We start from the raw sequence: 25,191 nt of genomic DNA, 5'->3' as shown, positions 1-25,191 counted from the left end.
GAACTGCTGCTGTGTGTCAGTGTTGACTACCAGCAGCCAGTTCAGCATTTTTAGATGAAGTGCATTTTATTACCACAGCCTCCCTCCGTCCCCAGGGCTGATAAATGACTTCTGGGCTACTGGGGACTGGGGTTCAAAGCCTTGGCTTTTAGCAGTCACTTGCACACCTCTGAAGGTATGAAATAAATAGCACAATAGGAAAGGAGAAAGACACAGGTGTGAGTGTCTTGTTTTCTCACAGGACAACCAGGCAGAACAAGTTTCTGCAGCCATGTGGCACACACAGGCACCAAGCCCACGGACTTACTCCTGCTCTGACTTTCTGTCTCTGGTGGAGCACATTTCCATGGTCTCATCACAGCATCTCACCTCTGTGGTCTGTGTGTGCTGCCTCAACTATATGAGCACGGAAGGCAGTAAATCCCTATCTTATGCCTGCAGAAATAAGCTACGAGTGGCTCTATTCCCATTCCTCTGACTTGAATCTGACAACTTCCATTTCAAAAACAGAAAAGGAAAAAGAAAAAAAAAATCTCAGAAAAACAGACAAACACAAAACTGCTGAAACCAATCACAGCTTAACTTAACTAATAACTATTACAGCTTAATTAATATAACTTCACCACACTGGAGAAAACAGTGGCTCATGGATACTCAGTTTCTGCCACGACCAGCCCTTTGGAAGTGATAAACTTCTATGACACCTGGGCATAATACATGCATAGGCAGTGAAGCTGTAAGTCAATTTATTTTGCCTTTTCTGAAATATAACAGATGCCCATCTATATCAGAGTTAAGAACAAATGAAGAAGAGTAAGAAAGAATACATCACTCAGTTCCAGGTATGTATGTAATTTCTTTTGTCCTCTACTCCAAGAAATCCCAAAAGACAGGTGTTGAGTAGCATCTTCTTTTACTTCTCTCCATTCTGTTATGTAAACTATTTCAGATCTTTACTAAAGTTCGTTCGTTCTTTCTTTCTTTCTTTCTTTCTTTCTTTCTTTCTTTCTTCCCTTTTTTATTTTTTTTTTCTTTTCTTTTTGCATACATGGTGAAAAAAAGCATCAAAATAATTTGGGAATAATTTGAGGGAGGTCACTACTACAAGACAGAGTGATGTTGATCCCACCAGCTGAAGACACTTCCCTGGCTACCTGCTGTAAGGAGAACAGTGTGCATGCACGGTTTTGGTTGGATAAGCAAGCAAGCTCTGGAGAATCCCAGAGAGGGTCTCTGCACATGGTAAATTATTAGATTAGACTGTGGTCTCACAAATGTAACTTGTTTCCTATGAAATAACATCGATTGCCTTTGAATGAGCAGATGAAGAAATATGACAAGAAACAGGGACTCATTTTGGTAGGTCCAAAATGCAAGGATTAGAAATGTTGGAAATCAGACCTCCCTCCCTCCATGAATTTCACGGTTACTGCAATCAACTGCATAGATCATAAACTCCTACAAAGACACTTTAATGAATAAAGTAATGAAATCACAATACTTAACCAAAACCATTTACTCAACTTAAAGAACAAAATCCTCTGCATTTTTCTCATCTGCTCTGTAAAGTAGATATTTATAATTTTCATTTATTTATATGAAAATCTCATGAAAGACATGTACCAGATTGTGTCTGACAGACTGCCATGTCTTATTTCCAAATTCCAGTTAAATGAAAAAGCAGAGAGATGACTAATACTGAAATTCTTATTTGAATTTACTCAACACTGAGAAGCTAGAGGAAAAAAGGACTAGATACAAACCAGTGCATGGCTGGACAGAGTGAAAACCATACAGGCTGATTTAACCTTTGGCATAACTCAGATCTATCTCCATGTGAAACAGAGCAATTCATCCAAACTCCACACATCCAGAGACTTGGATAAGTGGGATAGAAAGCTGAACCTTTTCCAATTTCAGCTTTAATGCTGTAAAAAGATACAGCCTATGCTTTGCAAAATAAAACCACCTTATTACTTCCACCTTTTTTTCTTGGTCTGGAAAAAGATTGCTACATTGCAACTGTTTAAAATCTCTGGCTGCTGACACTCAAAGCACTTTATTGTTTAACGATGAACAACCATGATATTTTTGGGAATGGAACAATTGCACGTAACAGAGCAGGCTCTGTTGCCTTACATCTCTGCTGCAATGGATTCAGGAGAATGCAATAAAGTAACCTCTGCAACAGACTAGTTTAATGAAAGAACTGAATTTGACATTTAAAAAAAAGCTGACATTCTCTTATACTGTAGTACAGCATCTCTTAAATGTAGAGAGGAGTGGAAACAGCAACAGCAGAGGTAGAAATGGCGTTAGCATAATTAACTTGCTGAGTTTACACTTGAACTGATAAATTTTAAGGTAGCTGAAAATAATTTTTGTTTAAACAACATAGTCAAGGGCAGATTAAACTAAAAGACGCATAAAACAATAAAAGATTGCCTTTGATTTACCTCTGTTCAACTGGCTGGGAGATGTATCACAGTTTATTTAAATATCTACTAAACATATTCTGAAGATGTAGGTGTAACCTTGCTGAAGTAGTTCTACCCCTGTGACACACTCTTGTAGTCTAATCATTCTGGTAACTTACCTACATGAAACTCTTAATTCACACTGGTTAAAAACATAACATATATTTGTAAACTCTGACCATAGCAGAAAGCACTTCTGAAACACAGACCTTTCAATTTAAATGCGATAGAAAATGACTGATGTGATACAAGGCAAAATTATCAAAGTGTTATTGAAGATTGCGGTTTCTGGTTTCTCTTCCCCATACTGACCAACACAGTAGGGTAGTAACAGACTAATGGCATAATTTGTTTCTTTACCTCTTATTCTTTATCAGATACATTAATATATTAGTTTAAAAGAAGCTCACCAGGGGAGTGTCTTTCCCTCCGACAATGCTGAGTCCAAGCCCTGACCGACCCTTGGATATCTCTATAGTCATCTCTTGCCCAGGAACAATAGGACATGTTGCTGGATCCACAGGCAATAGAGGTGGAAAGACACCTAGGAATGTGAAAAAGTAAAGAAATAAGTCACATTGTCACGCGAGAAAATAATAATAATAAAAAAGGAATCATATGACAGCAACTAATTAAGCTTTCTTATTTTGCTCTTCATCTTTACAAATCTAAACCAAACTTGACAATTACTCTGAGTCACTTCTGAAGTCTCTAAATTAGACCATCTCCAAAGCTCTAGGAGTAAACAGAGTGAATGTCTGGTAGGACTCAATTCAGATACAACCTATACAATTCAGATCATGAAGGCAATGTGTATTCCATTCAGGGTACATAAGGTCATGTCCCAGATTGCCTTTATTGCTGTCTTTATTTTTAATTAAAAAGAGGAGCAAAAGCTCTCTGTACACAAAAGTCATGAGAAGCATGCAAACACATCTTCAGGCTCTCAAAAATTATAAAAATGAGAGAAAAGTACAAACATCTTATAAAGTAAATCGAAGCAGTACATTGGATGCTCATAGTAAAACATATCAGAAAAAGTTATCCAGAAAAAAAATAAAACATCCTGAATTAGGGTACTTAATCCACACAATAATATTGAAAAAATAGAAACTGGTTCATACTGCGGCTGGTGACTTCTGTGTCTGGAGGAAGATAAGTAGGTGCTGACACCAGGGGTATCTCCTGCAAGTTGACGGATGTTTTTGTTGAAGATTTAGATTGCTTGATCTGGTTGAGAACCTAAAATTGAAGCAGAAGCAAAACAGATCAGTTATCAAACACAGAAATGCATATTATGCATTAGTTGTCAATTAGTGCACCCTACTAAATCTACTAAGTCAACAGAAAGGAAACGTAAGAAGCATGGGTGATGAACTGAAAACATTCACTTTGAAGATAAATAGCAAATCAGAAAGTCTGGATAACTGTGCTTCCAGCAATCATGTGTAGGAAGTAGGACTTTTTTCAGTGGTGCCTCTCATGCCAAACAATTTTTTTTTCTTTTAAAGAGCAAAGAACATCCTTGACATTAGCCTGTAGGACTATTTTGATATACTTAAAGAGAATAAAGTAATTTTTGAAGTTTACCCCCAAGAAAATTATTTTAGTATTTCTCCAGTTAGCCCGTCTCTCCCATAAATCACGCAACCTTCAACTAAATCCAGCCCCCCTTAATGGTAAAGAAGAATACACAAACATTTTCTGGGAGCTGCTCCTCTGCTTCCGACTGATCCACCAACACTGGTTTGTCAGTTTTACATTTCACTTCCTAAAAGGTCAAAAAAAGAAAGCGAGATGTATTGAAAATGTTATACTAACTTTAATGAAGTATCTTCCAAAATCAGAAATTACTGGTCTGGTTAAACACAGTGACATTTCATCATACAAGTGCACTTCTAGCGCACAGAGTTGAATTCCAAAACTTAGAATTACTTAGAGAAAAACTTAGAGTTACTTAGAACAGAACTTAGAATTACTAAAAAATAGTATGAATACAGAAATAATCAGGAATTACTGAATGCATCAATTTAAGGAAGGGATTTTCTGGGAGAAGAGTATCACATATTGTTTATATAGTTCCTAAAAATATGAAGTGATAAAGAAGATGGAAGGCCACTCTCCAGGGTGGCCAGGACAGCAATTCCCGTGCTATGTTGAAATGGACAGGTACTCACGTGTCTATCTTTTGGCACACGGGTATAGACCATACAGTGCCTACAGCTGGAAGAAGTTCAAAGTCATCTACTCTCACCTCCTTCCTTCTTTTTGTGGTAGTCCTCAGCAGCACTGAGCACACCGCCTGCACTTCAACTAACTGCTTAAAATGCATCACCCAGCCTCATTATAAGCATCTCAAACAATGGCACTTCAATCACGACCTTCACTTGTATCCTAATTTCTTTCTATACCTTTCCAATACACTAAAGAATATTTTTGTCCTAGAACTGCCTCCAGATAGTTAGTGCCTTCCCCCCCCCCCTTTTTTTTTTTAAAAACCTCGACACCAAACTTAGGTCACTTTGATCACAGCCTAATTTTCAGAAAAGCTGAGTACCAACTTCAAAAGACAGAGATATTCTGCACCTCAGAAGAATTTCTAATTAAGATGACAACTCATACAAAAGAAAACATAAATCAAATTTTAGGTAACCAAGCTTGAAAATACTGGCCTTGTTTCCCGAAGTTTTATTACATTAAAATATGCCAAGCCCCCCAGGCTTTTTTTTCTGCATTTTTTTTTCTTGCTCTAATCATACAACTGTAACTATTATCCAAATGGATAACAAGAAAATAAGATAAAGTGATCTCATTGTATTATCAGTAGTGTCTGGGGAGAAGTGGGAAGATTGCTTTGTCACCTTAGAGAGAGTGTTTTGATGAGCAATAAAAAATTTCATACTTCCCTTTTTCATTCTGATATGTGCCTAAAACTTCAACCTGCACATCACGTAAGCATTGTACATCACCTTTAAAGCCCTTTAGTCCTCTCTATGATGGAGGTGTCTGGAAAAAATGAGAAGATTTGCAGGCGTTCAAACACTGAATTGTGCACTCAGCATTTGTCATATGCCTGAGACCCAACAGTCTAATTTAATTCAACTCCCCCAGGTACATCCAGAAGCATTTTTGTGAAGCTCCTCCTCTTTGTCAATAATTCAAATGAGTCTGTTCTCACCTAACATCAGTTTAAGCATTTATTATTAATAACAATAAAATAATAATAATATTAAGTATCCACCTACAGGACAGCAAACTGATAGGACATTAATGATGTGAGGTGTTTCAGAACACATCCAACGACTCTTCAAGCCATTTTCACCTCTGTAAAGTTAAAAGTTCTGAGTCTCTCCCAAAGCCCTCATCTATCAATTCTTTTCCAACAACACCTTGTAGAGGCCAGGACAGCAACCATCCTCAGAAAACCGTAACCTGCCACCAGGACCTCTCGACGTGGCAGCTAACAAGTGTGCAAGACTTTGCCTAACACTTCCGTTGGCTCCAGTCCAGAAATAAAGTTGTTTTCTTTCCCCCTCTTATCATCCGAGTCTACAATGACGTCCATTATACAACTTTCTACTTTTTAAAGTGATGAAGTGACAATAAAAAGTATCTTGGGAGAGACTGACAAATTTATCAGCAACACAAAATGACTTCATTTTTTTTTTATTCCTGCTGTCATTTGGTGAGCCGTCCTGTCTGTGCTTTGAGCTGTATGCACTTGCAGAAGATCTGCTGATAAGCACATACTTTTTATTTACTCAGTGAACTTGATCTTACACGTTGACTTTTACATTCCTGATTTCTCCTGACATATGCCTGAGAAATTCAGTAACAATGGTGAAGTAAGTGTTAGGCTCTGGTAGCAACACACTGTGGAAAACGAGGCATTATTTTCTTTTGCCTCGGTCACTAAAAGATTGAAAAATCTTTAGACAGAAATCTTTTTTCCTAAAAATAATGAGCTGTCATATCTTGCACTGCAGTGTTGAAGCCTTAATGCCACTATGACCCATATCCACTGAAGGGACTGATTACAACCAAATTCCATCAGCATTTACAAAAATAAGATACACTCCTTAGAAATACTTGCCACGAAACTTTAAAATCTTGATTGAAAGCAATATCTGAGGTTCTGAAGCTAGCCTCTAGCATTTTTCATTTATTTGTGCCTCCATTTTGCGGGCTGGCCCAACTGAAGCCACGAGGAACTAAGTAGTTGGATCTGGAGGCATTCAAATACTTTTCTAACTCCACCTCCTACTAAACTTCTCAGCAGCAATTTATCTGATGGGAAAAAAATCAGGAAGTTCCCTCTATGCAAATAGCCACTGAGTAATATCCTGGTATCACTACTGAGCTGGGACAGGTTGCCTCCCCTCTACACCTCAGCAGGGATAATGCTATGGGCCTGCTGGACACCATGGCTTGAATTCCAAAGATAAATGGCAAATTGCAGAAGCTGGTTGCTGTTACGTGAAAAAATTAAGTGGAAAGATAAGCTGGTACAGACAGTCAAAACAAAAAACTAAATAAAGTACTATGCTGATGCTCTCAACAAACATATCCCTTTGTCTTCTCTTACTTTTCTGCTGTCTTATATAGAACCACTCTTACCACCAATGCTTTATCTTTTCATTTTATTTTTATCTTTCAGTCAAAAATACTGAAACTGCTACCCTTTGGCTCAACAGTTCACTTCTTTCTTGATTCTCCACATTTGAAAAGATGCTGCCAATATACTCTGTCCTCTGTTGTCCCATTGGTGTCTTCCCTCCGTGCCTATCTTGGATTGCTGCATTTCTTTTTCCCATTTTTATTTTTTGCATTAAATTCATACTCCCTCTATTAGCTTCCAAAAAGCAGCACAGCACATATCCTATATCAAGTTCATTCTTTACAACATATTTTGTATCTTTTTATCCACTTTTGTGAAGTTTTTCACATTACTTTGTAACCCATTGTTTTTCTTTTTTTGCCAAGTTGAGCAAGACCAGCAAGAAGAAAAGGTGAATTATACCCGTAAATGAATACAAGAAAATCCTTGATTCATTTATGTTCTAGCCCATCAAGGGAGAACTCTGAACAAGGCAAACAAATATGAACACAAATAATTAAAACTTCTTAGTAACCCATTTGGAACACAAATCCATTTTACATGCTTGGTTAATTCTGATGCTTGAATACCACGTACTACTTCCTAACACTTAGAGTTCATGGACTCGTTAATTAAATATTTACTAGTTACAGGACATTATATATATTCAACTTATATTTGAAAAAAAACATGATGGAGCAGGGAGAAAAAAATTAGGAAAACAAGTATCAGATTTCCCTTGTGGAGGCCTGCACACAAACTGCGCACACAGCAAATCTCAGTGAACGCACTCCTTGAAAAAAGAGTGGACTGTTGGGCAAAAAGATTGCCTCAGCAAATTTTATGTACCTCTAGGTTAGTCACTCTCCAGCACGTTTAGTAGTTTTCCATTTCAAACTTTTAATACTGAATCCAAAAAAAGAGATTAAAGCTGAACCCTGAAGGACTTTGATTTCTGATAATGCACGATCCTGACATACTAAAAAACAAAAAACCCTATTTGTATCAACGAGAAGTTCAGTATTTATTACAGTGCATACTGACAGTAACACATTAAATCAGAAGTTATGGGCTTGATGTAGAAATTACTGAAAGTAACTCTATAGCTATGTTATTCAGGAGGCAAGACTAGATTATGATAATAGTCATTTTGGCCTTAGAATTTATGAAGCTATGAATATAAAGAAGAAAATGATTTACAGACCATGCTTTTTTTCTGAAGTTTGTCACACATGGATAGCAAGAGTAGAAACTGAATCCTCTAACTGAGAAAGCGATCAAGAGAAAGACAAAATGGTACATAAAAACACTTAACCTCAGTATTTTTACTAATTATACTGAGGTCTTAATTCATGAAAACATGTGAAGAGAACAAATAGATGTAAAGCAAGAAGTTGGATTCTGCTCTTACATGTTCTGGATATTATTCAACAAAAGTATGCTGTAAATACTCCAACCCAAGCACAGCTAAAATGCAAACCAAGCCAATGAGCTGGCATTTTCTAAGCTGTGACTGTTACTAAGTGTTGCTGTAAGTCACTTACAGTTTTATTGGATTCCTCATCAGTCAGGCTTTTCATGACAACATCCAAGCTTGGGTCTTCTTCACTGCTTGCAGTTTCGGTGCCACCATGATCCTGGTAGAAAGGATTGATAACAGTTTTTATACAGAGCTATGATCCCCCATAACAGCTAAAGAAAAAAAATAGACAGTTTTACCTTTTCTTTTGTTTTTCTAAACAAGTAGCAGCATGAAAAAGTAAAAAGATCCACAATTAAAGCATCCTACTGTCAGGAGACAAATAAGCGATACAAGTTTTGAAAGACAGACCTCAGTCTCCAGCCAGCCCCAAGTACCAGGAGGTGGTCCAATACCATGAGCTAGCACTTTGGAGCAGATCTGGGTCAATTTTCAAAGCCAGACCAAACCACATCGAGTGTGCAAACTGTTGAGCTTGGATTAAGGGACCCCCACCAGACTTCCGCAGAGGGGATGAGTTTCACACATGCTCAATGCATTAAGAAGGAATCCAAGTTTTCCTTCGTGCAGTCCAAGAGGGTTGGTAGCAGAGGGACTGATGGATCAACCCTGGAGGAATCACCAAGCCAAAGCTCCTCTGGACAGAGCGTGTGGCCACCAAGCTCCGCAGGCTGAAGCCAGCACTGGAGCACTGCCTCCAACCTCAACTGCAAATGAGACCTCAGGACTCAATTATGTCTGCGTGTTACTTGACAATGCTGCAAATAGCATTCAAGTACAACTACTGGAGAACAAATTAATGATGTTAGTGGGCCAAATGACATCAGTATTTTCACCAAGATGTGCTCCAGAACCACCTCCTACATGAGCTCTGGTTTTGAACCTGTGCTGCACACCTACGCTGCACCCAAGGTATAACAAGTTTCTCCCTTTCTGAAGAGAGTTCCAAACAAAAACGGCCTTTAGAACATAAAATAGCACCATACTAGGTAAAAAAGCTTTTCTGATCAGGACTTCCTGCTATTTTCTCTATATAATAAGAAGCATGTATTTAAGAAGCATGTATTGGCAAGAAAAAATATCTTTCCCATACCAATGATAAAGCTTAGATAGAGAGGAAATGGCATCTTCATGAAAAGATTAAGATAGAATTTAAAGTTTAAATTCTCACTAATTTGGCTACATGCAAAATGTAAGGTGGTAATTTTCCTTCCCTTTTTAAAACTGACCGGGTCCTGAATCTGATATTTTTGATCCATTAGTTCTGATTTACTTTCAGTAGTTTCGGTACATTTGAGCCTTTAATCCAACTTTGGAGCTGCTCTCTCTTCCAGTGCAAGATAAACTATATACAACAAACCCATTTTTAAGATCTTCAGAAGAAAAATTATTTCTGAATTGTCATGAGACATTTTACTTCACAGTGCACAATTATAATCATGCAAATGTCTCGACCACTGCACAAGGAGTAAACCACCCTCCGTCCTTACAAGGCTTACTCTGTTCAGGACTGCAGCAGAACGTGTCGCTCCCCCAACTAAACAGATGATGGTGGGGTGGCTTTCTGATCAATGAAACGTTTTGCAAACCAATCTTTCAGCACAATGAATCATTACTTTGCTTTTGGTGGTATGCCCACACCATTACACCACAGCATAGCCTTATCCTGTCTTGCAACTCCATGCAATGAAGCAAGAGCTTGTTTTAAGGCATATTTGCTGCTTATCATGTTCTGTATTAAAATTAAAATGCCTTGATGAAGAGAGAAAGATAAGATGAAGATTAACACAATAGCATATGGTAACTATGGCTCCCTGATATTCTGTTACTTTAGCTAGGCTATTTAATACGATCTGACAAGATTCATGTTCAGAATAGACACACCACAATGTTAAATATTTATTTGGTATTTCAAAATATAAAGCACAGTCCTTTTTTTAAGCATACAAATAGCTGACAAAGGAAAGCAACGTCAAGTTCTATACAACATCTTTTGGTCACATTTATGTTACGGAATAAAAAGGTACTAGACTAGAAGTGAAACCCGGCATTTAATTCTAAAACCAGCCACAATGTAAATAAGAAGGGCTTGCCAATAAAACAAAACTAAACCCATGAGCATCTACCTTGAAAGGCAATCATCACACTTGAGACCGAGCTTTTTGGTTTCCACATGCTGGTGGAGTCTAGTCTATGGTCACTTGACCCCAGACCAAAATGTGACTAAACAAAGCTTAGTACGACCCAAAGACACAAATATATGTAGAGTAATTTGCAATCCCTGAGCTTCACTTGGAGCGTGCTGCTTTGATGGGGGAGAAAAAGAAAAGCGAAAGCACTGCCCCCAGGTGACTCAGGTCAAACAAAAACCAAGCAGCTCTCACCCAGCACAGTGCAACTCTTGACCAGAGCTAGGCATGGAGGGAAGCAGCCAGCAGTGGCAATATAATCCAGACAACAATAGTGAGCGTGCAGCCAGGAAATGCATCCAGCACTACCCAGAGTGGCCCAGTGCTGCAGGATCACAGTGATGCCTACTGAAATATCACGAGTTTAATGCACCTGAATTCATCAGTTCAAAGCAAGACCAAACCCCAACTGAATCATAAAATGTTTTTTGCTTTACTAGCTCAAATAGAAATAGAATTAAAAAGCAACAGCAAGGCTAACCATGTGCTTTATCTAGAAAATGTAGTTATGCTGTATTGAGACGTCAAAATGCTACCAGCGTGGTGACACTGCAGGGATTCATGGTGCACAGGAGAGCAATCAGCCTACACTGGGGCTGAGGCAGCAAGCAGAGTAAAGAAGAACGTTGGTAACGTTACTGGACTAAGGAAGGTTTTGCATGCTACAACACCGTATACGAGTGTTCCCTGCCCAACCAGCTCACATCTGCTCCTACAGCAAAAAATGAGCAGGAACACGCGATACCACTGCCAGGGCACAGGACAGATTGTGGCCAAGGCTCTCAGTGAAGTTGGGATTGCCCCAAGATGCTGCTGTCATGAAGCCACGTATACAGAGACCTCCTTACCACTGCTAGTTGCTGGCACCCCTACTCCATGTTTAGACATGCAAACAATATTCTGGGGGAAATGAACTTTAGAGGGTGTGAGCTTTTCTCTGAAAAATGTTTATTTTCGCTAGGAGGATATCCACATTCCAGGCAAAAGACCACGACTACTCTAACCTGAAGGAAAAGGAGCAGGATAGGAGACAGCAAAGTTTGCATGCAGAAACTGTTTCTCCTCCTGTACAGCAATAACCTGTTTAATCTCTGTCATTAGTGCCATGCCAGCCCTTCCAGTGATGATGAGAACAAAGAAAAGTGACAGTGAAAGTGACAACTATTAGGTCAAACTCCTACCCAATGCATTTCATGATTCAGGGTTTAATTACAGAAGATGCTTGAATTTATAATGATCTGCTAATGACAATCAGCCTAATTTAGCAACCCCAAATTAAAAGCAAAACCAAAGGAACAACAACCCACAAGCCTTACCTCAATAGAAGAGTGGGAGCTGGAAGGCAATGGGAAAGGAGTAACAGCCATCTGATTGACGGCATCTTCATTTCTGCAAAACAAACAAATGATGTATTACACAGTTAACCACAATGACCAAACTTCTGTCCGTTAGGAAAACATTATTACTGGCAAAAGAATTGCTTCTTATCAGGAGTCAGAGCTCAGGAAAGCACTTCATCTTCGCTTGTGTTTTCTGCTAGCAGATTACATCCCTTCCTGGGACTGCGGTAGTTTCATCTGGGAGATCTTGACATTACCTCCTTTGGAAATCTAATTTAATGTGGATTATCAGAGGTTGCAGTTGGAGTTTATGGCCCCTACACATCAACAGATGTGTTAATACTTTGTTAGCTTCTTCTAATAATGTCAATACTTGTTAACTGCTTATTTAGACTTGTCTAACATTCACATTGCTGAACTATGAAACCTGCTTTTGATGAAATAGATTGCTTTTTTTTTTTTTTTTTTTTTGTCCATATTTGCAGTGGTCTTTTGTAAAAAATTCAATGTAAAAACTTGAATGAATTTTTAGAAAAAGTAGGAGAGAAAAAAAAAAGATGAACACTGATTCCCTCTATGCACATGTGCATTATTTTTCCAAAGTTGCTTATCATGTATGGCATCTTTTATTCTGTCCTCTTTAAAACTCATTCTTAAGTCCACATTTGATTACTCTAACTTCCAAAAGCCTTTCTTATTATAGAGCATTCTGTCTTGCTGATGTTTTTCCTCAAATGCCTTTTAAATTATTTGGCTCTTGAAATTAGCTCTGCATTTTTTTGGCCTCTGTAAAATTGAATCAAGTAAAATATGACTTCAGTGATATATATTTTTAAAGGCTAGTATGAGGCATATAAAAAAAAAAGACTCCAAAATTTGCTTCAGAAGCTTTTCTAGCATGCCTTTTTATCTTCGGGTTGAACACCTCTCACTGAACACAGAAGTCAGGAGCATGATGCAAACCCTATTTTGCCAAAGATTCAGTAACACCACACAGGCTGCTTGCCAAAACAGGACAGAGAAGGAATCAGTAATCCTGCCTCTCTGCTAATACAATGCCTTTCACCTCGAGTTCTGACTTTCCAGGCAGCGCATCTCCAGGGTTTGATTTCTGGTCCTACCTTCCAGGTTACTGTAACACAAGCACAACTTTTCCCTCTAACCTCTAGAATAAAATATTCGACCAGTACATGCTTAAAAGCACTTCACAGAAATGCCTTTTAAAAAAGTCTCATTTTATCTCTTAAGAGTTAAATACCTGAAGCCAGTACATCCTGATTGCGGAAAGACAACACCATAAATCAACAGCTCTCAGCTGAGCAGCGTGTGGGAAATTCAATCACAGGCATTTGACGTGACAAATCCTACAGGCAAATGTTGGTGAATTCATTTACTTATCTTCAACCAAACAGCCATACAATCCCGAGGAATTGGTTCTATGCCACTCATTTTTGTGCTTGCTCCCAGCCTCTCTGCCTGGCCCTGCTCGAAGCTTCGCAAGAGCAAGAAGCCCTGCTACGAGCAGAACCAGAGTGCCCTGTTACACAGAAGCATGCACAGAGGGCCAAGACAGAAAGAAATCCGAGGAATGCACCGAACCAAGAACATGAATTTTATAATCATTTCACAATTTTCAAGTTTGCTTTGCCCCATAAAGCACATCAGGCAAGGCTGTTTTTTCTCCTCTTATCCTCATGAGATACCAATTTAATTGCATTGCTGTTCTAACCTATAAGGACAAATCAGCAAACTTAAGGTGTCTCTGAAGCTTAGCAATTTTGGCTTGACCATAGAAATTTTTCTGACAGTGTTTTATATGAAGCACAAACAGGGTGAAAGACAACCCTTGTGTAGCTTCCAATGCAGGCTGCATACCTTGCAATTAGGAGTAAACTTGGAAATAATAAGGTGTGTACAAACCTTTGTAAGAAAAACCATTCCAAAGTGCTAGACATAAGCTTCATGAACTGCATTACAAGGGGGGGGGAGGTAATTAATTATACAAATCAGTTTCTATTTAGCACAAAAAGATGTTTTTTTCCTCCCATCAATGGGATAACATTTTTATGCATTTTTAAATGGATGGGCAATTTTATTCCAAGCAGTAACAAAACGCCTTACACTTATTCTCTTGAAAAAAGAGCAATAATAATAATAATAAAAACAAGGTTAAGAAATGCCTCAACTTGTAATCTCCCCCTGCTAGGGCTCGTACATATTTGAATACTTTAATGCTGCTTCAAAAGAGAATGCTTCAAAGCAGAATCAAAGAGGGAACATATTTTAAAGTGTCAGATCTAATAATAAATTGCTCTTTCTGCTCTCCACTTCCATAAGTGTCCTCAACTAAAACATGAATTTATTTACAACTAAAAGGAGCAATCATTTTCTTTTGATGCTGGAGCAGACAGTTTAGAAGCCTGAACATCATATTCAAATTACAGTAACTGCAAATGAACATCCAATTTATTTGCCAATAGCTGCTACAGAACCACCTCCGAGAAAACTGAGAAAGCTGCTCTCAGTTACCAGCGCTCGAGGTTAACCTGGCTGAGCCCCTCGCAGTTAAGACACAGCTTGGTACTCGCAGGGTCAAAGACATGCACGACACAATCCATAGGGCAGGGAGGCTCCATCACTTCCCTCCGTTATCTGCAGGAAGGATAAAAAGCCACTGCTCTTGCTCCAGTGCCACCGGGTTTGTGGAAGGCACCTCCTTGCCGAGCCTGCGTACCAGGGAGCTGTTTGTATCTCATCAGCTACAAAGAAACCGAACGGGAAAGGAGTTCCTCACTCCTCCCGCAAGTACTTTCATTGCTTCTAACCTCTACGGATGAGTTTGAGTGAAAACCAAAATTGGATCTGGTTGAAGGTTAAGTGCTGATTGCTTGCACCAGCGTTGCTCAGCACCGATGAAACAAGTTGTCCTCATTGCAAGAGGTCACGGGAAGCAAGATCAAAGCAATGTATAAGTGGCAAAGACCCTTTAAAGTTTAGCAAAGCTTATACGCTTTCAGATTTCTTTGATTAAATCACCATATTTCACTACATTTTTCTTCCTTGCTAGTCTAAATAGACCCCTGGACACTCCCCGTCCCTCCTCACCGGCTGACGAGCAGAACTTGGGAAGTTTTGCTCCAACATCTGCACCTCCAGTGAAGGGGGAGATGTTGGGGCTTAAGCGAAGGGATGATTCATTCCATACAGCTGAAGGGAAGCTGACGCTGTGCGGCTCTGCAGTTGCCCTGGACGCTGTGCTGCCCTTATCAGAAGCTGTCTCTGGCACTTCGGAGGAATGTCACACATGGATGGAGCAGTCTGTGAAGCGTTTCAGACAGGTATCTTTCTAAAGATGACAACCAGAAGCTACAGGCTGAAACTCAGGTTTCTTTATTTGCTCAGCCATGTCTCATATCTGCAATTTTTGTATCCAGGTTCCCTGCCTTCATTCGAGGACGTTTGCTCTTTTCCGTTGTGACTACTCATACATCTCCCGGATTTGTGATGGTACAGCTCTCTGCCATGTAATACTAAGGAAATACGTGGTGAGTGTGCTGAATGACATTCATCACCTGTCTAAAGCTGAGCATCTCACATCCAAACTTCCTTCATAGTCAGTGACAAAACAGGACTATTCCAAACCCAGACACACTCAGAAGTGCAATTCATCCAAGCACTGAATGACCTCATTTAGGCTGGGAAGAACTCAGTTCCTCTCTTGGAGGCTCCTGACAACTGCTCACTTATCACAGAGGTCCAGGTGACTCTTAGATATCTCAACGAATGGAGATGAACCTCTTACCAAACCACCGGCAACTACAGGGTTTGTCAACACTAAAACTTCAAAAAAGCTCTGTAGGGGGTTGGGGATGCTCTTCAGGAGCACAAAGAATTCCAAGGATCAGGGCAAAAATCAGTAACTTGTACGCAGTTGCATGACAGCTTAGTTGGAAGAAATCTGGAGAGCAAGTGAGTGAATGCTGTTTGCCCCATCACCTCAGGCCTCCCACCGGCTGCACGAACTCCTGCAGGTTATTGAAAACCTGGATTGTGCACATCCGACTTGTTCCAAGAAAAATGATATCAGTCCAGGATCTCGTATTTTCTCATCTTTGTTTTCATCCAGAAACTCCTTTGGAGAAGATGAGCTGCGGGCGAGTTGAATGCTGAAAAGCCACACTGAGTGTTTCCTTCAGGTGGGTCAAGGCAAGACCTTTCTATTGTGCATCGCCTTGAAAAGATCTCTCCCACTAGAAAGAAGAGCACTCTTATTCTCCATTTCCTCTCCATTCACTCTTAGCTAGGTGAGATCCAAATGCACACTTGCTATTTTAAATGAATAACTCCTTATTTTAATGGCAGGTTAGGTGATGAAAGGTTTGAAGGAGACCGAACTACTTAACTTCCTCAACTGTGCACTTGTTCACATCTGCTATGAAAAACCACAGGGAAGTTCCAACTTGCACACACGGCATCCCACAGGTTATTTGAGTTTTCCCAAACAGAGGAACCTAAACAATTAAAGCAACTAAAAAACAAATTTATATTACTAAAATACGAGCAAATATGTTATCTAGAGAAAAAAAAAAAAAAAAAAAAAAAAAAAAAGAAAGCAAAAATTATTTCTAAAGCATGAAAATGCCCAGGCTGACTGGTGTGCAGTACACAATGGTACCTACAGAGCTCTGAAAAAAGAGCAAAGATTTGGTGCCAAAGGTGCAGCGATGGTGAGCATCAAACAGCACCGAGAATGGGCCAACCCAGTCACTGCCCTCGCGTTGCCAATCCTCAGACCAAGCGGGGATCTCTCTCCCTTGCATGTCATCATAAATAACAGGAGATTCCGTAAACAGCAAGAGATTCGTCTTCACAATTACCCCTAGAAAGGGAAGGAGTGGTAAGCTGATAGATTTGTGGGCTTCCCTGAGAAGCTGCAATCCCATCATCAGAAAGCGAGGGTCACGGAACAAATGCCTGCAGTGTGGGAAAACGACTCTGGACCATCAACAGATACTACTTAAACAGGCAAAACCCTACAGTACTGCATTCTTACAGTGTTTTTCATGTTTTATTGCAGCATAAAACAACTGTATTTTAAGGAAAAAAAAAGGTATACCGAATGAATCAAAGAACTAAGCACAATAGGACGAGGGTTTGAAATCAGCAGCATTCACTTGGATTCAAGCCTTCAAACTATGTTTGATCTGCTTATTATACCAACAGTGGAGCACCAAAACAGATTAAAGGCAGTTAATTGAGCGTGGACAAAACATTGAATGTGCTGAATCATACAATTCTCCCTGTATAAGAGCATTCTGATACAAACTGGATTTCCTCCTATGAACGTAAAACCCAAGTGTCTTGTTTTGCATCTTAAAAGAATGAACATTTAATGCATGAACCAAAAATACAATGGACAAAATCCATTCTATTTTGGGAACTAGGGCATAGAGATTCCTACAAGAAACAAAGCTCTTCGTCAGATTATGGCAGCCCATATTAGCCAGAGTAGCTTGGAAGTTGCATCTGTAAGCCTAGGAGGTCAGGTAAAACGATGCTGGGCACTGGTCAGAGGAAGCACGTGGACTGAGCCATTTTGTCTCATGGAGACCATGCTGTGCTTGGGTGATTGGTTTGTCTGCTTAGCCATGTAAGCAGGTTAAATGTTTCAAATTTGTTCCTGTAGAAAGCCACAAAGCACAAGATGCACCAAACCAAAAAAAAAAAAAAAAAAAAAAAAAAAAAAAAGTGACACTACAACTGCAAATCTTTTAGATGCTATTACAAGCTTATGTGATTAATGAGAGCACTGGGAAATGGTGCTGTGTTAAGACCTATATTTTGGAAACCAGCCAAGATCAACTCTTTTAAATAATCATTGTCAATTTAGTCGAGGAAAAGATGCTCATGAAGCAGAGCAAGAAACCTTCAGATACAAGGGGACTGTGATTCTCACGGCGTATATTGCACTGTCGCATCAGCAAAAATTTCAGGAAAGTGTGGGAATGAAATTGTAACACTACCAGGGTATTAAAAAAAGAGCAGATATTTATAGTGCAGATAATCAGTGAGGATTTTACTAAAAAGTAAAACAGACTGAGAAGGACGCCTATTTTCTGTTCCACCCCCCAAAATAAATTCACAAAACACCAAGTTACTTAATGACCCATATTACACATCTCACAGAAACTCTTTCTTGTGGCCAGGAATTCCTGGGCTTCTTTTGTAACTGATTAAAGACTTTATGGAAACATCCCCCTGCCCTGCACATGAACCAAAACACCAGGAAGAGGAAAACCTTGATGTAGTTTCCTGCTTCAAAGCAAAGCAGCAGCATGCTTATCACCGAGCATCCTTCATTTGAGAAAACAAGGCCCCAGGATATCAAAGAGGACACTTAATAGTGTCCAAGAGTCCCACCAGTCTTGCTTTTATGTCCTAGATCAACTCAGGCAAGCACGGAGGAACTTTTTAGGCTGTAAAATAACGAGTTTCTGGAAAACCGTAACCTACTCAGGCCTTTTGCTGTTGAAATCAGAACATGAGCATCCTTATGAAGACCAATTCCCTATTACCTCCTGCAGTGTCCCTTATTTTGCTAGGGGGAGTTGTGTCCTCTCCTTCCCACGTGCTCCAGGACATGCTCTCGGCCTTCTGCCTGCACAAGGAGGTTGCATCAGTAACGGTGCTCAGGAGGAGGGAGGTATTTCTGTTGTAACTGGCTCCTCTGCTTCTTCAGGGCATAGCAGACGTTAACAGCACCCTGCTCCTTCCACGTTGGAGAGCGGAGAAGCACTGTGTGAGATCAGGCAAGCAGCAAACATACCAGGAGAGCTCTCAGTCTGCTACACTCTGTTCTTGGCTGGAAAAGCTATTGCACAAGAGATGGATGGAGATTCATGATGCCCATAACTCTTCATATTTAGTAGAGCTGGCACCACAGTGCATGAAGCAGTGGCATTTCAGTACCTCCATCTTATATTATGGTTTTAAAATAACTGATAAAGCGAGCGAAAACTTCTCCTTCTAAACTGCATTGTGGACAAGACTTCTGGGCATGGCACGGCCTTTTGTTTCATACATTCAATCACATCCACTGATTTTGAGGTCTAAATTTTAGGAACTGGAAGAATGGGCTCATGGAATATATTTTGCACAGGAAAATTACTCTAATTTCTCCCTTAAGAGACATCCTAATCTGGCTTTGGTAACACTTTGAAACACCCCTCTTACTAAAAGCAGTTGATCTCAAAAACAAAAAAAAAGGAAAGAAAGCAACACTTGTTTTTTCCCAGCACTACAGACAGTGGCCTAGCTGCTGATAACATTCTCTTGGTGGGAGAATTTGTTTTCTTTGCGGTTTGAACGGCTGCTTGGATCAAGTGAACAGACGTGTCAGTTGTCAGCGCTCTCCAATGCATGGCAGAGAGCACAGGGGTGAGATGTGTTCTCTTTGGAAGTGCAAAGACAAGCTCATAACCTCAACATCAGTATATAAAGCAGACTTTTTGATTTTAAGCCCTAAAGGGAGCGCCGAGAATCATCCAATGGTATTTTCAGTATCTACTCATTATGATCATCATGACAACTTTTTGCCTTGAAATCCACTGCTACACAAATAACCTGAAAAATGGGAAATACAGGTAAGAACTCACACGGCTTTTATTCCTTTCCATACCCATGGAGACGCGAGCTAACAAGCACACACTGTTACAGCCCCGTGGAGTCTGGTTCTCAGCAGCCAGCTGTGGTACTCGGGGCAGCAGGGCAGGCTCGCGAGAAGCCCATGCTCTCAGTGCTGCCTAGCAGCATTAAATTGAGCCCTGGGTTTTGGTTTCATACATTCTGCTTCTGCCTCCACAGCCTCCATACCAGGCACATTTTCCACATGCAATTAAGTAATGGTGAGTGAGTTGTCGTACATGACATTTAATTTTCAATAGCTGGGAAAAGTAACACGGGAGCTGCAGGCAAGACCATTAATCTCCCCCAGATCCTATGTGCTGCCAAGTATAGCAACTCATTCTTCACGGAGCTAATGCTGCTCTTCCATCATTTCTGTGTGTGCTGTACCAGACAGAGCCATGCGAGTAAATGTACACATTTATATGCATTCACCCACAGATTATTAGATTGTTCACAGGTAAGCTGAGTATGAGCAAAGAATATAAAACAATATCAGGCATGATGTATATGCTGGTCAGAAGACCACATTAATAAATTGGCATGGTTGTAAGTGCCAATGGAAGTCACAGCAGGAACAGTGGCACCTATGAAGTTCCAACTTATTAGTGGAAATACAAAATCTGAGAAAGGGGCAGATTCTTCCCAACGCCGTATCAAGGGTCATAACAGTAACGTCTCCTGAACTACAGTGAATGAATTGAGGTATCATTAAAAATTTTCATACGTGGAGTAAAAGAAAAGATGCCCACATGTAATAAGCTGGAAGGGGAAAGGCCTTATCAGTCAGGGTCATCTCAAGCCTTCAGCAGTAACCCCAAAATAAGCAAATGAATTTTTATGTATATGCGTGTGTGTGTGTGTATAAACATTAAGAAGAACTCTTGAGCAGTCCTGAGATGAACAGTCAAGGAAAAGGATTATATCACTCCACAAAGAACTGAGTGAGTCCGTCATTTTCAGAACAGGCTAAATGTGTAAATTACAGATGTAAATATGTAACAGAATAGGCAAAATTATGAACAAATGTTTTGATGAGAACTGTTCTTACCGTATGAAAACTAACTTGACCTTTGAAGGGGCGGTCTTAATTATTGCAGAAGCATTCTGATGACTTCTTCCATACAATATCTGATTGTTTATCTGTTAAAACAAAAAAAGAGATTTTCATGTAAATGAAGTTCAAAACTATGTATGCTTTGTTCTAATTCACACCACCAAGACTTCCATATTGTGCTGACTCCTCCATTCCTCTGAAGGAAATAAAACCAACAGCAAAGGAGATGAGACAGAGAAGGCAATGTCAGGACATACCACATTACTTTGCCTGTGAAGCATCGAACAATTAATCACGGCAAGAAACACCAGGTACTACTTTGGACATGTTTTCTGAGTACAAGACAATCCTGTAGTTTTCAGAGGGAAACAGCACGGCTTTAATGCAGTACATGCTCCAGGAGTTTTCTGTCTGTAGGTACCAGAAGTCCTTTCTCAGTTAAAGGAAAATACGATGCCTGATGCCTCCCAGTGCACGCTCAGTGAGTGGGACCTTAACAAGTACAACAGGACCTCTGAGATCAATAGAGTACCTACTCTTAAGCCAACCAAAAGCACACTCAGTAACCTATCACAATAATAACCCACAGGGTTAAATATAAAGCATTTCACAGGCAGGTCTGGTGTTTAACACCCTGCTGCACCTCAGTGGCTGCAATATTCTGGGCTTCAGCACCCCTTTTACTGCCCCTGCCTCAGAGGTACCCCAAGGGGACGCTCAGTTTTCAGCTCAGGCTTGCACAAGCTACAACCACGATGATCACATGCAGTACGTAAGGCAGCCAGGCATACCACAACAATTTAAACAAAGGGAAAGCTGTGCTGAGTACCATGGCAAAAAGAAGATCATGTCAAGGAGACTGACAAAACCCTTGAGCAGTCTATTAGCCACACCCTGATGATTCTTAGGTTTAAAACTCTTAGACTTGAAGAGTTTAAAACTCTGAACCAGACACCCAGAAAGGTGGAGAAGGAAAGCATCCTCCCGTGACAGCAGGGAGCAGGACTACGAGGTTTGTCTTCAGTGTTGACTATTCCCACTGGAATAAACACCAAGAAAACAATGATCTGTGGAAGAGCAATTATTTACCTGCACTCATGAACACCTCTGCTTGCTCTGGTGTTTGCTACCAAACCCAAGGCAAAATCAAACTTTGAATAAAAAGAAATCAAAAGGAATGGCATTTGGAGCTGAGATGTTAGTTCAGGTTCACAGTTCGGCTTGTGCAGCGTCCTGGCATCTAAGCGAGCATCAGGTGCCCCCAGGCTGCACAACAGCCTGCCGTTTAACGTGTCAAAACCCTCCCTCAGAGCATCTTGGTTCTACTAATGCAGCTCTCTGGGACAGGACTGCTCACACGACCTTCCAAAGTGAGCAGCCAGCTTCAGTTAGACCCTACAAGTTTTTTCCCCACTCATCTTTTACAGCATAATATGTGCACTCACAGTTGATACAACAGCTCTGTTTAAACCCATACAGATAATGGAGCCCAGGAACAACCTACCAGTGACTCCTGGACTTCGCCTTGCTGAAAATGTTTGTATTGGATTTAGGGTTTGTGTTCAGAGAAGATTTTTTTCATCTGAAGAAGTAACAACTGGCCCAAGCCTTACAGCCTGGTGTCACACACACAGTTTGGCTGCAGTGGCAGGTTGCTGATGCTCCCTTCTAGTTCTCAGTGGGTCAAAACTGACTGGCACGGTCATCAGTTGAATAGGCAACACGAGCACAAGAGAAAAACTGGGGTTGTTCAGTCTGGAGAACAGGAGGCTCGGGGGAGAGCTTAGCGCTCTCTACAACTGCCTGAAAGGAAGGTGTGGGGAGCTGGGGGTCAGCCTCTTCGCGCAGATAACTAGTGATAGGACTAGAGGGAATGGCCTCAAGTTGTGTCAGGGGAGGTTCAGGTTGGAAATTCAGAGACATTTCTCCTCAGAAAGAGCAGCCAGGCATTGGGACGGATTGCCCAGGGAGGTGGTGGCGTCACCGTCCCTGGGGGTGTTCAAGGAGAGGTTGGACGTGGTGCTTGGGGACAGGGTTTGGTGGTGACATTGGTGGGGCGGGATGGTTGGAGCAGATGATCTTGGAGGTCTCTTCCAACCTTAATGATTCTGTGATTCTCTGATCAAGGGCAACTTTACCATCTGGTGCCAAAACTGAATACCTGCTCGCATTCTGCTTCAGGCCGGACTTACAACTTTCAGTATGTTTGTTGACTTAATTCCGCTAGGTTCAAAAATAACTTGTTCACTGGGAGTAGTGGATGCCTTACAAATTGTTTGGATTTAGTTAAATTACCATCAATTTTTCTAAACAGCAGACTTAGATGAAAATTTATAGTCTTTGCTCTGGCTAAATTAATCTTCTTCAGTAGATGTATCAAATAGTCCAAAATTTAATTAACTCTGAGCTAGGTCTGTAAGTTATAATTATTTAATTATACCAAAATGAATGGGTAATCAAAGTAATATATCTCCACAATTTTGGACTGTCCCACATAGTTATTACAGCCAGTATTATTATTATTATTATTATTTTTTTTTTTTAAAAAAGGTTACTTTCTTTTGCAAAGTAAATTAATGTTACTTTGGCTTCAGATACCACAGTGATGAGCAAAGCACGAAAGCCTACTTATATAAACCAACAAAGAACATTTAGGATTTTTTAAGCAATGCCATTCGAAATCTTTCAGATTAAATAAAGGAATATGTCACATTAACCCCACAGTACTCCAGGAGTCAAAACCTATAAATCTGGACTTTACTTCTCTCGTTAAAGATTAGAAAAGCAAAACGAAGCTTTGACCAAACAAAAGAAACAAAAGGACCTATGCCAGCCTCAACTCTTCTTTGAGTGCCTCTTGGTAAAACATCTCAGAAAGACAAGAGAGCAAAGAGAAAGATGAAAGTGAGGTGTGAGGCCAGGTCAGCACACTTAAGTTGGATCCTTGATACAACTCAACACTGCCTTATTGCAAATTTTATCCCACAATGCCAAACTTATTGTTGCCTTCACATGCAAAAGTTTTGTTTCACAGTTTTACACACACTAAAACACCAGAAAGTACAAAGTCAATTTAGGAATTGAGATTCCATTAAGAGAAAAACATTAAAAAGGATTGTTTGTTTCTCAAACTTTAATTTGCAGAAGAAAAATGTTAAATTTGGATAATTTCCAAAATAAACTTTTTATTTTTTAAACAATGGGGCAATAATGGAAATCCATAAAATTAGCATCATCTGATTTTTATGAAAATTAAGTCAGATGGTAACTCAAAGGAGTGACACAGCTTCCTACAACTATTTTTTGTAACAACGCATAAGTTGTCTTCTAATCACAGGAACTGTAACATTTTGAGATTTAATCAGATTCTCTGAAACAACAGGAAATGTTTCCAGAAGTTTTTGATCAAATTGCATAAACTGAAAACCCACAAAAAGCACCAAAACCCAAAGTAATAAGACACAGGAAAACAGAAGAAAAATAAAATAATTAATTTGAATGCAAATTCTTCTTTCCTGCCCAGATTTCTCACCCAGCACAGGCTCAAACATTGCCTCAGCTGGATGGACAGAACGATGGCGTAAGGACAGCCTCCTGCTGTCTAACCTTAATTGCTAAGCTTTATACTAAGTACATGAAAAATGAGCATTGTGCTGAAAGTAGGAATTAAAAAACAATTATCACTACTGGGATTAATCATTTAAGATGATTTTTTTTCACGTGGAAACCCTTCTTTCTAGTCATTGTTGTGCTGGAGGGATAATGCTACTTGCCTAATCCAGAGTCATAATCTTGGAAGAGGACAAAAACAATAATGCCCCAACAAGAACCGAGCGCAAAGCACTAATTCCCCCAATTTTAAGACAGACGTGACGTGATTTTGGCTGAGCCGTTCATTTACTTGGGCAGAATACTGACTTATCTGGTATGTTATTATAGCATCACTTCTATTTCCCTAAGAGTCTCAAACAAAATCCCAGTAAAGCCACGTTTAGCACGAAGGGGCCCAGCACTGGGGTACGACAAACGGCAGGAGCACGAACTGCCTCTCGCTGCCCGGGAGGGACGTCGGGGAACTCGCACGCTGCTGCTGGACTGTGAAGGCTCTTTCAATCCTTCAAGAAGTGATGTGGCCTCCTCGTACAAAAAAAAAACCACAAAAACAGAACAGAAGAGCAGCTCCTTTCTGTATTCCAGAGAGATAAGGAGGGACAGCCGGCAGAAGATCCCAGCGTGGGTAACTCAGCCCAGCAGGGCTCTGAACAGCTCACTCCGTTAATAGACCAGTCGGCTCCCTTACGGAGCAAAAACAATAATAATAATAATAATAATAATAGGGGGATTAGTCAGTGTGCACAAAACGTACCA

General features: G+C 40.1%; 1 protein-coding gene across 7 annotated transcripts in view; it reads right to left on the bottom strand.

Moving 5' to 3' along the window:
• Nucleotides 1-25,191, bottom strand: part of PATJ (PATJ crumbs cell polarity complex component) — a 145,582-nt gene that overhangs the window by 30,117 nt on the left and 90,274 nt on the right. For all 7 annotated transcript variants that reach the window (XM_084528545.1, XM_084528543.1, XM_084528549.1 and 4 more), the window contains 6 exons: nt 20,818-20,909; nt 12,060-12,132; nt 8,619-8,711; nt 4,177-4,248; nt 3,602-3,719; nt 2,888-3,021 (listed from right to left, as the gene is read on the bottom strand). In XM_084528545.1, the coding sequence (XP_084384671.1) occupies nt 2,888-3,021; nt 3,602-3,719; nt 4,177-4,248; nt 8,619-8,711; nt 12,060-12,132; nt 20,818-20,909 (582 nt within the window). The remainder of the gene's footprint in view (nt 1-2,887; nt 3,022-3,601; nt 3,720-4,176; nt 4,249-8,618; nt 8,712-12,059; nt 12,133-20,817; nt 20,910-25,191) is intronic.

This window comes from Aythya ferina (genome assembly GCF_964211825.1).
Source record: "Aythya ferina genome assembly, chromosome: 8".
Classification (NCBI taxonomy): Eukaryota; Metazoa; Chordata; class Aves; order Anseriformes; family Anatidae; genus Aythya; species Aythya ferina.
This window is presented reverse-complemented; position numbering and strand designations above follow the sequence as displayed.